The 17,320-nt window shown below is 38.5% G+C and overlaps 1 protein-coding gene across 10 annotated transcripts in view; it reads right to left on the reverse strand.

Moving 5' to 3' along the window:
* PARD3 (par-3 family cell polarity regulator) overlaps positions 1 to 17,320 on the reverse strand; it is a 666,051-nt gene that overhangs the window by 179,024 nt on the left and 469,707 nt on the right. For all 10 annotated transcript variants that reach the window (XM_048837722.2, XM_048837719.2, XM_048837721.2 and 7 more), the window contains 2 exons: positions 14,026 to 14,253; positions 6,932 to 7,148 (listed from right to left, as the gene is read on the reverse strand). In XM_048837722.2, coding sequence (XP_048693679.1) covers positions 6,932 to 7,148; positions 14,026 to 14,253 — 445 coding nt within the window. The remainder of the gene's footprint in view (positions 1 to 6,931; positions 7,149 to 14,025; positions 14,254 to 17,320) is intronic.

Genomic DNA, 17,320 nt, shown 5'->3' on the forward strand with positions numbered 1-17,320 from the left:
CGTTAAGGAACGTCAGAAAGGGTCTTAGAAGACTCAGCTGTCATGCTATGCACCTCCTTTTGCTTGCTTTGCAGTCAGATACTGTGTTGTAGATGTCAGAGGTTCTCTATTTAAACTCACTGACAAGCAAAGGAAGAATACTGGGAGAATATGTTATCAGCTACTATGGACTTGTCTTTGGTAACAGGTCAGACACTTATTTCTGTGTGTGTTAGAAACAGAAACCCTGATTCTCCTCAAATTAAAAAACATACACTATACCCACATCAGATTTACAAATTCAAAATTTACTTTGGAAAAATCAAGTGGTAAGAATACATAGAGCAAAACCACTGTTTCCTGTCAGAATGACAAACTAGAATGCCACATAAGATTATGTTAATCTCTCATTTTATATCCATCTTTCACAAATACACACCAGTACTTTTTGTATGTCATTTAAAAAGGCATAGAGTTTACAACTCACTTACTGTAACTGCATTCCTTAAATCACTGCTGGATTATGTGAGGTTGTTTAGTTAGCAATGAGAAATTTGCTTCATCAAACCACACACATATGCACCAATTAGATCTCAGTCATAAATAACTATAACGCCTGATGTTTTCAGACGCAAGAAATGAAACACCATTATGTTAAGGTCTATTTTCCACAAAACAACTGATTATAATTGCCAAGAGGGAATGGAGAGAAGGAAAAGAGATCAGACTATGAAAAGTAAGGGAAGAGGAGAGTTGGAGGAGGCATTGTTTTCTTCATCTAATAAGAACATAACTATTTTCATGCCAGGCTTTTTGTTAGCTTTATTAAACCATCTCTCTTTCCGGTCCATATTTACTTTTAATTAGAAAGTAGGAATTGAAAAATAAGAAAATTCTTTGAATGAGAGTTATAAAAACAAAAGTAATTATCTATATCAGGGTAATATTTGCTCTATGGCTGATTTCTTTTGAAGACTGATGCTTCTGTGAATTCTCAGTAACTAACAAAAATCTGAACCAGGATCAGAGCAATCTGGCCAAGACAGAACCTAGACAAGCTGGTGGGTCATGAATAGGATTCCCCCAGCATAACAGAAGAGGACTGTGCCTCCTCTATCACAAATAGGAGAAGTACAGTGTTACCCTTGCCCTGTATAATTCAGTTAGGGTCCTATTACATCCCTGACTGTTTTTGGACATGCTGAAAGCAGCAATGCCCCACAATACATTGTTCTATCTGTGGCTGACTAGATGTGGACCTTGCTACAGTTATGCACAGTTTGCTTCAACCAAGATGGATGACGGTAATGTACTAGATATAGAGCAGCCTTTGTCAAGCTCCTGAAACTTCCAAATGGTTCAGAACACACCAGCCAACCGTTTTGGTGGGGTAGGTGACTGGTGGCACAAAGCCTGTGCACCACGCTCCCAACTGGGCACTAATACTGCTTCAGGTGCAGTTCAAGGTGCCAGTGACAATCTTCAAAGCCTGAAGTGTCCTGCTGTGAGACATGAGCTCTCTGTTGCTTGTCCTGGGAACACAGCCTTTATAGAGCAGGGATAGAGAGGGTTCTTGGCTGACAAATTCCAACCATTGGAACTTGCTCTCCCTTAATTGTCTACCAGAGCCCTGGTTTGGCAAGCTTTACCTCTTGCTATAAGGCATTATTATTCAGTGAGCCTTATTGCCTCTTTTTTCAGATCACTTTTTTTTTTAAACTCTACGAAGGTTGGGGTGCTTTCCAGTTATTTTGATTTGTGCGTGTTTCAACACTATTGTAGAGCATTAGGCACTTCTGCCATATATGTTCAACTTTAAAGGTCTGGAGATGATTGGTGAAGATTGAAAAAAGAAAGAAAATATTAAGTTTGCAAATATGGAGGTTAATTATTACATCTTTGAAATGACTGAAATTTCAACATTTATATAAGGACTTATTTAACCCTACACATTCAAAAAATGCTCATTTCAAACTGGTCTGCAAATCTTTAGCAAGAAAAAATACTTATTTGCTTTTTCTCCTTTCTCAGATATCATGACAAGGAAAACTAAATGAAAAACATGATGTAGGCAGCTCAATCAGGAAGCTATGTAACAGACAATAGTTATCTGTGTACGTTATTCTCCCAAATGCCCAGTCAGAGGTCTCAGATGGCTAATGTGGTTGAAATGTGTAATTCAAAGCTACAAATAATATATTTATGAATCTGGACATGTTCAGTGCACTCTGGAAACGGCTGTGTAAAAAAGACAACACTATATCTGATTTCAGCTAAACAAGGTTTCAAACTAAATTATCTATTTCCTCTTGCAGAACTGGATGAAACAACACTGTAAGGCTCCCAGTAATCATTTTAAATGTAATTGTAGGATTAGATTCTAATGGTAATATGGGAATATTGCATTTGCATTGGCTTTCCAATGTGACAGTTTACCCATCTGTGCTCTACAATAGTCGAGAGATGAGATGAAGGCCTGGCATTGTATGATCAGAGCTTTACGTTTTCGTAAACACCATAGGCCAAATCTTGAAATTGTGTCCCCAATCCTGCTAACACTTATGCCCTTTAAACAGATGGTGCTCTCTCATTGACTTACTTCAATGGACTAATCCACATGCTTAAAGTTGTACAGCTGTGTGCTCACTTGATTGGGGCCTTAGTTCGAACGCAGGCAAGTATAAATTAATTTATATCATAGTATTCTTATCTCATAGTTTCATAGTTAAATAATATTCATTTCATGAACAGCCTCCACAAAGGAAATACATTTCTGCATCACACACACACACAGAGGCATGCCCACCTACCTTTTTTGGCCAGCTCCAAACCTGTTTTCATAGCTATAAATGCTGATGCCTAATTACATTCAGACCATTTCTCTTATCATGCATTTGATTCAGGCTCCCCCTCCCCTTAATTTATATTTCCAACCAGATGTGATTGGAAACCGCAGCTTCTCTGCTTCAAGAACCGTGAAGGCTGGAAAAATCAACTTCTGTGTCCTAATGTGGAATGCATTTATTTCATTTTTGCTAAATTGGCCTAGTATAAGAACATTTTATCTGTTCTCTTTACCAGCATCATGAAACCTGAAGATCTCGTCTCCTTTCCTGAGACTGAACAGTTGTCCCTGTCCACTTGCTAGGCCCAATCCTGCTACCATGAAAACCAATGGAAGCTTGGCCATCAACTCCCTTGGGAACAAGATGAGGCCCATAAATCATGTTAAAGAACTCACCATGGCTTAAAAGGGTGTCACTCAGTTTGAGTTTGTACTATGCCACCTTTTAAACTGTGATGCCATGTATTACAGAACCATGCTCAAGATCCTGCCCAGGGAATCACGTTGAGCTGGGTGTTAGTGTACCTGATCCTGACTAACACAGCTCACCACCCTTATGGAAACTACATTCAATTTGATGCCCAGGGGAGAAGCATCAGTGCAATAAATGGGTCTTCTAAGTGGCTACATTTACTATGGTAAAACTGCATGGGTGATACTATGACCATAACTTGTAACACAGGAGCTAAGAACAATCTCAATACTCACCGCTTTAAACTCCAAGGGCAAGGCAAACATAGCCTTCCTCACTTTCACAAATAAAAGCACACTGGACACTAAGGAAAAAAATCCATATGCAATTTTCCTTTTTCAGTCCTCTCCCCAGAAAGAATGGCACAGAGCAGAAGCTAGTCACATTGCTAAATGTATACTGGAGGTACTTAGATACCTCGGTGATGAACTTGTGCAGAATAGAATAGCGTACAGTCTTCTGGGCATTCCTAATCGTGAAACATAAAAGCCAGCAAAACAATATCTGAATTTAGCAAAAATTATACTTCCAGCTTGTATACCAGGCCCCAAAAGCTGATTCTTCAATATTTTGCGTAAGTTACCGTGGCAACAAAGGCCAACTTTCTGCTGAACTCAGTTCCAAGTGTATATCAGTATCCTGTATTTAAATATGAGCTTTGGTGTAAAGGAATAATTTTGAACTGAATCACCTTTTCAGTTGAACAATTTACTTATACTATTCTCTTCCCCACCCCAAAATATGCATAACACAGAAATGCACACGTTAGAATGAGTGATCATTAGAATATCCGGGCCTGATCCTTCAAGCCCTCTGTGAACAGAACTCCTTTGAAATCAATGGGAACTCTACATCTGAAGGGGTTGTAGAATTGGACGCTTCATTTTTAATCCTGATAGAGTCACTCTGAGTTGTACCAAATTTCTTTCTTCTATTCCATAGAAGTGGCAAAATAATGTAAGTGTTTAAAAGGTTTATTTATTACTTCAAACTTGCAGTAAGGATCTTAAGGGGAATTTTTGGAAATAATGATTCTGTGCTGAAGAGGGAGAAAGGTAACCTCTAGTGGGAGTTTGCATCTTTCACTACAATTTTATGAAGATCCCAGTACCAAATCCTGAGATTTTAATTGAGGGGAAGCAGACTTATTTTTGTGCATTATGTAGGCGCCAGTTTATGAGCTGTCAGTTTGCATATAGGCAATAAAAAGCCCCTTGGCTAAATACAGACACTGAAATAAAGTGTCAGTTACAGTAACTCCATCCCGTAAGTGTTCTTGCCCATGCAACGTAACGAAGAAAGATTATCTTAAGATAAGTTAAGTGCATTGAAAGCAGCAAAAGAGGAAGGGAAGGAAAGAGATGGAGAAATGCTAAGAAAATAATAATAATGCTGTCAGGCACCAAAATATCTAACTATATTTTAATTATGGCTTAAATATTAAGTGTTATTGGTATCATGGTTTTCTATTTACCATATGTATGCTCTTTCACCAGTTACCAAACTATGAACTGCATCAGATGTGTAAAAATACAAGGCATGTGGCAGGCAGAAGTGGCAAATGTTACCTTACAAAATGCAACACATTCCATCACTCAGAAAATTATGGAGAATGTATTAACAAAGCAAATCTAAGCACTGCATGAGTATTAGAGATAATTACTTAAATGAACACTAAAAGACAAAAGGATCATGATCCTTTTTGAAGAACCAAATTGCTGCTGTTTTCCAAATTAAAGACGTCCTTGTGAGGTGCTTAATGTATATGACACAGTCAAATTGATTTTATATTTAGTTGTTGATGTCATATAAAAATTTCTATCAGTAATACTTCCCTCTTCTACAGCAATTTCCATTTGGAGACCTCCATGTGATGCAGAAACATAAAATCTTTATGAATCTCGATAAATTCTGCAAGTTACAACATGTGAAAGGACCCCTGAGCTCACATGGAACCCTACTACCTCAACGGTGCATGCAAGTGGTCTACCCTTATGTTTTGCCTTGCAAGATTGAGCCACTAGCCTTGCAGAATCCTAGTGAAGTGGGTACTTGTACCATCATTTTACTGAGGAGGCAACTCAAGAACAAAGCAAGAATGTAACTTTTTAGAAGTTGACCCATACCTTATAAAAATCCCTCATTTCAAGGGACATCACTCATTTTACTCCCTAAGTTATCTACATTCCACACAAGTCTGTTACTGAAAGTGAATTAACATCAGAAATAAAGAATCACAGAGCTGAGGCTGTAGAAAGAGCTACTGACACCAAAGAAACAAATCCTGCAGCATTTTAAGTTTCCTGCATGGATAATTTGTGTGTCCCCCTCATTCTGAGCCTTTATTATACACTGTATACCAAACTTGGGCATTGGCAGATTGAGAGGTATGTGTTGTAGCACCGATTGATCTCAGCAGGAGTTGTGGATGCTTGGCACCTCTGAAAATCTGGCCCAAGGTCATAGATGAAGCCTGTGGCAAAGTTGAGGACAGAACTCAGATTGCTTGATTTCCCATTTCTCTTGCCTTGACTACAAAGCCTTACTTCCTCCTAAGATAAATACATGCAACTTCAAAACAATATGATCTTCTTATTTAGCTTTCATTAAAAAGACAAGCTAACTAATACTGCAGTATAATTCAGAAACATAACAACTGTCAAGCTATACAGAGAACCTACCTTCAATGAATTCTTTACAGAATCAGAAATGTAACAGGTACTAAATTTTGACTGAGCTTAATCGAAGCTCTGTACCTTTTCATGGTGAATTATTATTAATGAACCATTAAAATGATACCAGTAACTCTACTTCTAATTAAATTTAAGTAATGAACTTTTGCACACATAAAAACAGACACTACCTTTGTCAAGGAACTTTATTTACCCTTGCTAGCTAGAAGAAAGATTTTGCTTACTTTCTCCCCTACCACTTATGGGAAAGACGTAGTTCCTAAAACCAAACTTAAATCTGTTTCTCAGAATGTGATGAAATCTTTGGACAACTGTCATATCTAGATGGAGACAGCAGGTGGGATCCTCACCTCTGCTCTGGCACCTTTACAACAAGTAGAAGGACCAGAGTGGCATAAAGCAGCTCTTGAAGCTCAAATTCCAGTTGGGAGAGAATTCTCTCAGCATACAAACTAAAGTGGACCACCACCCTTGCTGTTTTCCAAGGATCTGCTTGCACGCCCTGGCATAAGCAGCATGCCTTCATGCTAGAGGCAGGGTGGGTGTGAAGCACACAGCACTGTGGCCCATAGAGCAGCCTTAAACAGGCCCACAAGTTTCTCTTAAGTTATGATTGGGACCACTCCAGCTCCCGGAGCAGCACATGATAAGGAGGTCACAAAGGTGGCTTAATGCTGCCTTAGCTGTCCTTCCCTCAGACTGCAAATTCTTCACTGCCCCCTGGGGAACCTTAGTACAGAATCACAGGAGTTCACAATATGGTGCTTTAAAGGTATGTTCAAATTCTTGGTATTTTGGAGCTTGTAGTGAAATATATATTTGCAGAGGGGCTAGCACAAAGGGGCCTTGTTCCCAACTGGGGCCTTTGAGCATTAGTAGAATACAAAAAATGAAGCTCCATTTTGTTATACATTCTCATAATCTTGTGTGCATAGCACCTACCTGAACATGTCTCCTAAGCCTTTGAGCATTCCTTTCTTGGCCTTAATTTTATCCTTTTCTTTATCGCGGTCTTTCTTCTTGTCCTTTCCAGCCTTTTTTCTGTCACCTTTATCTTGGCTTCCATTCATCTGTCTCTCCAGTGAGTGGGATGGCTGGTCACTTGCTGTGGACACAGATTCTCTGCCTGATCTTGAACTCTCCTCTGTGTCTTCCTCCACTGAAAGAGTAAGAAAAAAATATTGGCGGGAGAGGAACGAACAAATTGTCATAAACATACAGCTAAGGGTAGCATAAAATCCCCCTTTTACCTGTAAAGGGTTAATCAGTTCCATTAACCTAGTTGGCAGCTGACCAGAAGGACCAATGGGGAAAGAATATACTTTCAAATCTGGTGGGGGGAGGTTTTTGTTTGGGTTTTTGTTGTTCTCTCCAGAGACAAAGAGAGAGACCAAGCAAGTAATCCAGCTCCTACTGAATGACACATCTAAAATTACAGAAATAGTAAGTAATAGCAAGGAAATGCGTTAGAGTATCTTTTGTTTTAGCTTGTGAATTTTCCCTATGCTAAGAGGAAGGTTTATTCCTGTTTTTTTGTAACTTTAAAATTTTGCCTAGAGGGGAATCCTTTGTGTTTTAAATCTTATTACCCTGTAAAATTATCTTCATCCTGATTTTACAGAGGTGTTTCTTTTACTTTTTTTTCTTTATAATAAAAGTTCTGTTTTTAAGAATCTGACTGGCGTTTTTAGTATCCTAAAAACCCAAGGTTCTGGTCTGTGCTCACCTTGTTTACTCTCAAGCCTCCCCAGGAAAGGGGGTGAAGGGGCTTGGGGGGATATTTTGGGGAAACAGGAACTCCAAATGGTCCTTTTCCTAAATCTTTGTCTAACTCACTGTTAGAGTGGTGGTGGCAATGATACTGTTCCAGGGACAAGGAAGAATTTGTGCCTTTGGGAAGTTTTTAAGCTAAGCCGGTAGAAATAAGCTTAGGGGGTCTTTCATGCGGGTCCCCACATCTGTGCCCTAGAGTTCAGAGTGGGGAGGGAACCCTGAGACAAACAAAAGAGGTTTTTCAGCATATTGTGGAATATGTTTTGGAGCAAGACGTGCATAACAATTAAGTAACCATATGACATTATGTTGTTAACCCTTGATTGCTCATTCTGTGAGTTCCACATCTATGCTCCTCATGTCTATTTTTACCCTGTAACTTCTACAGGGAAGGGAATGAGTGTGTATATTCTGTGAGGCACACAGAACATTGTGGAATAACAGTAGTGACCAATAAACAGGGTTAGCCAATAGTGCTGCTAACTGGCTACTTGTGTTGGTGCTTAGATTCTATAGTGAGGAGAGCTTTAGATATGCGTAAGATAAAGAGTGAGATCAGTAAAAAGAAAAGGAGTACGTGTGGCACCTTAGAGACTAACCAATTTATTTGAGCATGAGCTTTCGTGAGCTACAGCTCACTTCATCGGATGCATACCGTGGAAACTGCAGCAGACTTTATATACACACAGAGATCATAAAACAATACCTCCTCCCACCCCACTGTCCTGCTGGTAATAGCTTATCTAAAGTGATCATCAAGTTGGGCCATTTCCAGCACAAATCCAGGTTTTCTCACCCTCCATCCCCCACACATAAACTCACTCTCCTGCTGGTAATAGCCCATCCAAAGTGACAACATAGTTAATAAATTTTAAATAAAACTCCTAAAAATATACAAGTTGTTTATATTACATTAATTTGTAATACACCACATGGCCTGCTACCCTTAATTGCTCACTTCAAACCCTTTATGCGTAACAATCTAACTCCCAAATGCCTACCATCTGAAGTGGCAGTCTCCAACATTTCTTCTGTTTCCCAGTTTGCCCCACTGCTTCCTTTCCCTGACCTGAAGAGCTCTGTGTAGCTCAAAAGCTTGTACCTTCCACCAACAGAAGTTGGCTCAAGAAAAGATATTATTTTATCTACCTTGTCTCTCTCATATCCTGGGACTGACACGACTACAACTCTGCAAAAAACATCATTTAGGAGAGTTGACCTTTAATACAAGCCTTTAACCATTTTTCTTCAGCAACAAAATACCACCATGAATTTGATGAAATAACTCATCTCCTTTAGCAGTTTATTTTTAAAAAGTTACAGTTTTACTGCTCAAAGAAGTTCCATTGGTTGAGGCGAAGACTCTAGAGGTGCAGGTTACGTAATCTGGAACAAATAAGACCTTCTAAGTGTATATTATGAACTGTTTCAAGCCTGGACCCACAGAGAGACTATATATAATTTGGAACACATATTCCAGAAAGCCTGAAGAGAATAGTGACAAAAAATGTATAGTAGTAGCCATATTTCTAAATGATTCTCCACTCTAAAACTGGAAAAGCTTCCAGTGGGTCAGTGAAAATGTAACTCTCAAAGTCACAGAGACATTTTTTGGCTCACCATCATCAGCTGCTGAACTGTCTGAGACTTGCCTGAGCAGTTTGTTGTTCTTCTGTAGGACCACAATTGATGGATTTAGCCAGCTGACTCAGGCAATACTTGTTCACTACGCATTCTAGATCTCCGAGAATACCCCATCAACCCACCAGCCTTTGACAAATATATTCTGAAAGCAATATTTCAGGCCAGGCAAATGTGGGTAGAGACATTTATTTCTAAGCCACAATGGTTATAATTTTGAATCCCAAACAACTGAACACAGGTGAAAGATCTACCTGCCTCATGCCATTAGCTCGTCTGTTGGGGACGCCTGGAGTAAAACAGCTAATCTACACTACAGCAGCTACAGCAACACAGCTACGGCGCTGCAGCTGTGCCTCTATAGTCCTGTAGCATAGATGCATGTTAAATGGACAGAAGGGGGGTTTTCCATTGATGTAGGTAATCGACCTCTCTGAGAGGCAGTATCTAGGTCAATGAAAGAATTCTTCCCTCAACCTAGCCGCATCTACAGGTTGAGTTCACTACATTGCACGTGGTATGAAATTTTTCACTGCCCTGAGTAACGTAACTAGGTTGACTTAAGTTTTAGGGGTTGGCCAGGCCTGACAAATCTTCCATTGCAGGTGCACTTCCAATATTCTGGCAATTGTAACTGAGAAGATAAGATTGAAACCTTCTGAAATATGTCCACATAGTATTAGTGCTTTTGAGGTCACTGTGCTTACTACCAGAACTGGAACATAGGGATGTATTTAATGATTATTAAAAGTTTAAATCTGGACACAGAAGACCACATTTAAAAACAGTCTCTAATTTTGTGCAATCCAGTTAGCACCTAGAATCCATTGCTGGTGCAAACAACATTTAGACATTTAACTATCTGATAGTGCCTGTAAATGAACACAAGCAGTACAAAATAAATGAAAAATCTGGTACACACTTAAGTCATACATTTATTTGCTTTACTTCACTAGGATTTTAAAGATGAATGGATTCTGACCTATGGATGTTCATATTCAAAATAATCACACACTAAATGTATCAAGGGTACTGTATTATGCTGAGTTGCTAAACAACTTGTCATAACAATGAATCCCCCTTTACTATTTATTTTGCATATTCTATACAGATAATATTGCTTCCTTTCCATTGCTGTTTTGCAATAAATATTTTTCTATCAAGCTTCCACAGTAGTTTGTCTGCAATTAACTTCTTAGTCTGCACCATAGCCTCTTCTACATAATGAACTAGGATGCATTTTCCCCCATGACACACTAGAATAAGCAGATTTCCAGGCTTTTAAAAAGACATGACATGAAGAAAGTTGTTTCCCTTTTGTGCAGCACAGTGATTCTACAATTAAGATATACCTAATTACTAGTGTTTAGAACAGATGCAAATGTTGTCCAATTAAAATTCAAGTCCATGCTACAAATGAAACATCTGATTTTTGTTATGTTGCAGTAATGATGTTAGGTGGTTGGAAAATATACAAGAGATTTTTTTCCCCATTTAGGCCACTGAAGGCAAAAATTAACTTGGGATATGCTTCAAGTATCAATTCAAGCTGAAGACCAAAGTCATCCTTCACAAACCATACTTGTATTAAAGAGAACTACAAAAGGTATTGTGAAGCTATTCCCCTATTTAGGCCATAAAATTGAAAAGATGCACATGAGAAATTGAAGCTATTTAATCTGAAGCTGTTTCATAACTGAACTCCTAGACTGCTTATTGTGATATTTAATATGACTGTAGGTTCTAGCAATTAAGACTCACAAAGATTAGAAAGCTTTGCCAATTTCTCCAGATTCAAATGGCTTGTTCTCAGACAACACACCAGAGACAGAAATTTTGCTGACAGAATAGTCAGCTATTCCAAGTATTAAAAAACAAGCACAATGATTCTTATAATCTAAACACTCATAACATTCCATTATTATTATCTGATTATAGCCATTACAATCCATAAGTATCCTCCTTAAAACTCTTAAAATGTTTTCACAGAATCGGACATTTCCAGATGGTATTCATACTATTTTTAACAGTTTGAATAACATATTGTTTCAGGGAGAGCAATTATATTTAGAAGGCGGTTCAGTCCTTTATCACATACAGTATCTCCATATTTTTACAGCTCTTTCATGAGATGATCAAATGTTAAAGAGTCCTTCATAAATGCAATTCAGAGCTATTGTTTTGCCAACACAAAGGACTGGAAGGAAGAAACATTCCTACTTCCAAAACATTTGGAAAAGAAAGGAAAAATTTCAAGCAAGACAAATTAATACAACCTCAGGGGCAACAGCAAATTGACCACCAATATCTTGAATGGATTTTAGGAGACAAAGCAGCATTTTTAATTCTAAGCAATTATAAAATACTTAAATATGATTAAAAAACTAGTTATTTGAGTACCTGATTGCTAAATGGACCTATATCTATTCAGGACTGTCCAAACTTTGCCCAACTGAAGAGATCATTTGGCAACATCCGTGGAACCTGAGGCCATAGACAATTTGCATGAAATGGAGCAGATTGCTGATACTCTCTGCTTTAACACGTATGCACAGCCCTCGAGACAAAGGTCCCAGTAAATGACATTGCTTCCACTCTGTTCTAAGTGTAGTATGGCTTTCTAGGATTTGTAGATTTCACTGGCCACACCACTATTGTGAATATAAGGGAAGCCAAAGGCTGCACAGTACAACTCCATGGTTTGAACTCACTATCCTGCCATGGTACTACCAGTTTCTGTATCACTTATGAATACACAATATTTGTAACACAGGTGAAGCTCTACCAATCTGGTTTGTTTTACACGGCACTAAGAACCAAAAGGATAAGAGTAGTCCAGTCCTGTATAGGTACCCAAGGGGTAGAGGTGGCTTAAGGTGCCTCTCCTTATTGAGTCATTTTGTATGGATTGGGCCCAATGCTACATGAACATGAGAACACCCCAGATCTGTCAGTGCAAAACTCCTCAGATTGGGCAGGAAGAGGTTGGGGACATAGCCTTGCCTCTTCTCCACATCAGCCAGCAGCCCTGACCTTGTACAGGGTGAGTTTGTGGGAGGGAAGCATCCACTGCACCCTTCCAAAAGGTATACCAGTGGCCATGCATCTTCATACCGCCCCTAATGAAGGCAAGGGAACTGGCTCAAAATGTCTTCCAATAAATTGGCATGTTTATAGTCACTTAGAAAGTGTTCAGTGATAACCCGTTTGTTATGCCCTTTTTTAGATTCCCTTTTCGGTCAAATGAGGTTAAAACATTTGAAACTAATTCCCACTGAGCATGGGGTATCTGATGTCTGACAACTGGAAATCACTGTCAGTTGGCTCGCAGAAAACAAAGCCATTTAGAAAAACATGGTCTCATGTCCCAAAAGACCTTAGGCATGTACTTTGGAAGAATGATCAAGATCGTTTTACACATTCTCTCATTCTTACTCAACCATTGGTTAACAGTAGATTGATAGCTACAGCACAAGACTGGCACTTAGCCTCATTGCTGCATGCAATTACTAGACATGGTGGGGATGGGATGTAGAATTAATTCTATCTGTAACTATTCTGAGGAATATGGACTCTGGCAAAATGACCTCAGTTTAAGTCACAGAATATTGTTAGGAACAGAGTAAGGAAAATGAGTGATCTTGTACAGAGTATAACTGCAGGACCAAATTATTTAATTAAGCATAGACTTTCTCAAACTGAAAACAAACAAACAAAAAAATAAGGGCAGAGGGTGAAAGTTCACTTTCCAAATCCTTTTCATTAGTATTTGGCCTAACGATTACATTGTTTCATTCTTCTCTAAACCTTCTTCATTCATAAACTTCTTCTAAACAGAATCAGGGTGATTTAAAAAAATCTTCTGAAGGGTGACAAGTGAAAATAATACAACAAGAAGATTAAAATTTCAATAATTTGAATACAACCCCCATTAGGATAATTTACCATTCATACTACTGTATTTGCATTCAGCATGGACTGTCATTTTACCAGCCCATTCTTACATAGTTCAATAATGATAAGGTTAGCTTTGAAGAGGTTCTTTTATGTTAATGACACATTCTCCACATGTTGGGTCACACTTGGGGTTAAAGAACTGGAAATGTAAATTAATGCCCATTAGGGTGGGTAATAGCTGATCATTAACTTCAGAATTTTATTATATCTGCCAGCCTTACTCATTCTAATTAAAGAACAGTGGTAATTTTTTTCCCCAACACATCATTAATGTACTCTTCCATACTGACATTTTTCAACTTGAATTCAACTTTTTTCTTTTTGGTTAAACTTTTTAATTAAACAAGTTCAAATATAGTCTTATCGAAACTTTTCATACTAAATAATTAAAACAAACATGCTCATTTTAATCTCATTTTCTTGCTCTAGAAAGAAAAGTAACTTCAGAATGTTACAATCTGTGAATACATATGCAGGACACAAGCACTTATAAAGCCTAATCTAACAATCCAGAGACATCTAAATGATACTTTATTTTAAAAGACTTAAAATTACATTTTGTTTTTTTATTTGACCCCTTTTATAGTTATGAATCTGTTTTTAATCCTTCAAAGAAAATTAAACAACAATAATGTTCTTAACATACAGCAAAACAAGATACTTACAGGTTTCCATGCCTTCATCGTCATCATCTGCAACAGGTTTATCGTATGATTTGTCAATTGCAGCTCTGAAGCTCTCATTGCAACCTCGTCCTCGTATTATCCGTGGGCGTGGACGATGGAAGGGAATGTCACCATTCAAAGTCACCTCAGCAACAGCTGTCTGTAGACTTTCTAATGAGCTGGATTTCTTCAGACCTAATGAAGGACCCACATCTCTTGTTGGGGAACCTTAGTGGTTAAAAAAAATATTAATTAGGGGATATTAGGGAATTCGTCTGTGTGGAATATACTTAACATTATTCACATCATCTCTGTAATCTGTAGGGATTTCTGTGCAGACTTGTTGGTTTGAACAATGAATGAGTACGTCATGTCTCAGTCAATGACATCTTACGTTTTCAGTGTAACATCGAGAGAAAATATCTTGCCTGTTAATTTCAAGTGACTTTTTCAACTGAATTTTAAAGACTTGCATCAAAACATTACAGTAGACTAATTTTATAATGAAATGCATCTGAATAATCTAAGCGGACCTGATGGGACAAGTTCACATATTCGTTGAAAAGATCTGAAGTAGGGATCCAATTACTCAGGGAATACTTGACATCACCTGAAAAAGAACTGCAATTCTGGGACATACAAGTTTGAGGGTAGTGGTGGGACTCAGAACCACCTGAGACCATGTCCTATGAGTTAAACTTGAATCTTTTTAAAGGTGCAGATAAGAAATGAATTATAGGATAAAGGACTTTCTTTCCCACCTCTCTTCCCAGATTTCCTCCCTATGCTTGTGGACCAGACGCCTGACCTTTTATAATGAGGCAACTACACCTGAGATCCAAATCATCTCACTTCTCACAAGGTGGCACCATAATGTTCAAAATAGTAGCCAGGCTGGAAGAGCTGGCACTGAGACTTTTACCAAAGGAAACAGGGATAGGAAGAGGGACAGGAACAAATTTTGCCAGAAGTTCAGAAGCTCCATCAGGAATATGTGGTAGTTTGGTCTACATGGACAGAAGTGCAGGGGAAGAGGGGAGAAATAATGAAACAGAATGGGAGGCCATCTGTGGTTAGTAGGGTTTGCTGTTATGGGTAGATTAATAGATGTCTTGGGTCAGTCTCTAGTTTTATTATTTGAAGGCGGTGATGAAATAACAGTAAAAACCTCAAACGGCTTGACTGATAGCTCATGCATTCATGGGGTTCACAGAATCATCGTATCTACATATGGAAGGCCTACTGTACATTTATTGGTGTTCTGGCCAGCATACCTTTAAAGGTGCCACGTGATCACACTTCCAGTGCTTTGTTTGGGAGACCACTACACAGGTTAATAGCTCTTATTATCAGAAGATTTTCCTTAACTTTTCTTAGGTCCTCATACGAACTGCGAGGAAGTCCTCATTTTATGACATTAAATAATTCCACTTCCTCACTGGTGTTCACACTCTTCAAATTTTTTCAACTATTATCATATCCTGACTTAGTGGTCGCTTTGCCAGGCTATATGTACATAACTTTTTTCAACTTCATAAATAAAACAATGTAGTCCTCCACCTACCAACCCATTTCACTGGTTTTCCCTGATCTTTCTCTCATTTTTTATTATCTTTCTGGTAATAAGATGTGTGTAACTGAATACACTATTCTAATAATAATAATATAATACCTAGCTTTTATACAGAGCTTTTTCTTAGCTGATCTCAAAGTGCTTTAACAAAGGAGATCAGTAACTCCATTTTACAGAATGAGATAATGAGACACAGAGGGACAAAGTGACTTGCCCTCTGTCATTCAGCTGGTCAATGAAGAGCCAGGAATAGAACAGAGCTCTCCCGAGTCCCAATCCAGTGCTCTATCCACTTTTCCTCCCACAAGCATGTATTATTCATACCAGAGCCATGAAGAATGATATTGTTATAACGTGTTTTTATTAGAAAGGTGCCCAGTAGGCCCCAATCTGGATTTGGGCCCCATTGTGCTAGGTATCATTCAAAGAAAAGTAGACAACAGTCCAACCCATCTTCCTAGGACTATTATATGAATGTAAATGTCTTAAATTTGAACTAAATATATTTAAATCTAAACCAGAAATTGTAAAACCCCTGACCCCAAGCATATACTTACGCAACATTTCCCAACCAGACTACCCTGGGGGTGTGCAAATGACTGGGGGTGCAGAACAGTGGCAATGCAAAATTGCCCCATACTACTCACTAGCATGGTAGAGTTGAAGAGGGGTGGCAGTTGGCTTCATTTTCCTAATGGGAGACTCAGCTCTCAAAAGTCTGAGAAATACTGAGCTAACCTGAACAGCCTGAAACCAAGTGAACTCAAACAGCAGCTGCCAAAGTGTTTTTTCCACAGCTGCATTCTTGACTGCATGAACTTGCTGAAAAATCACTTCTTCCCCATGGCTGTGCAAACCCTGCAGAGTTTGAGTCACATAAGGGTCCACAAAAAAACACTGCAGTTTGGACCTCAGGTGTTGGGAACAAACAAGCCCCTATAGATTCACCTGGAAGTTTAAATTTGTTGAACTCCCACCTCCAAGAACCACCTTTCCTTTCACAGACAACTGATATTTTCGGAGGGTTAGGGTTATGGGGATAGTTGGGGGCATGGAACAGCTGTTGGGGTGAGCAAGGAAGGCCAGGTGGGAACAAAAGGGAGTTCCATGTCTTCCCAGCTGTGCAAACAAACCTCACACCATGTTCGCCAAACTTTTGTGAACATGGGCTGAAGTTTGATGTTAATATTCACACAGCTCTCACCTCTTTTCATCAGATAAATATTTCTGATCTAGTCATTAGCCTAAAAACTTTTACACAGATTACTTTCTTGCATTATGGGTATGTGCACATGTACACACCCACACACACTCTTCTGCTGGTGCTTGCAGTATAATAAACGTGATGAGCTGTTTACTGTTCAAGATTAAATTTTGTTAAAACCCATCCATGAGACAGAAAAAAAATGCCTACCAAAATTCTGAAAGACAAGACAGCTATGAATAAACCTGTTGTTTGACAGATTCACTTTCATATACAAAGGGAGAAGGTTATCCTATTACCTAGCAACTTACTGGAAGCTTCCTTACTGCAAAATGAAATCTGAAAGACCTTTCTAAATGAAATGTTCTTATATCTTTTCCTTAATTACTGAATGGCTATATACTCTTTTTGTAAACAGTAATTATAAAGCAAGCATTATGTGCCCATTTATGCTCATAAAGGACATTTTAAAAAATCCCATTTCCTGCTGCCCAATAAAGATCATTGTGAGAACAATA

Source organism: Caretta caretta, chromosome 2 (genome assembly GCF_965140235.1).
Source record: "Caretta caretta isolate rCarCar2 chromosome 2, rCarCar1.hap1, whole genome shotgun sequence".
NCBI lineage: Eukaryota > Metazoa > Chordata > Testudines > Cheloniidae > Caretta > Caretta caretta.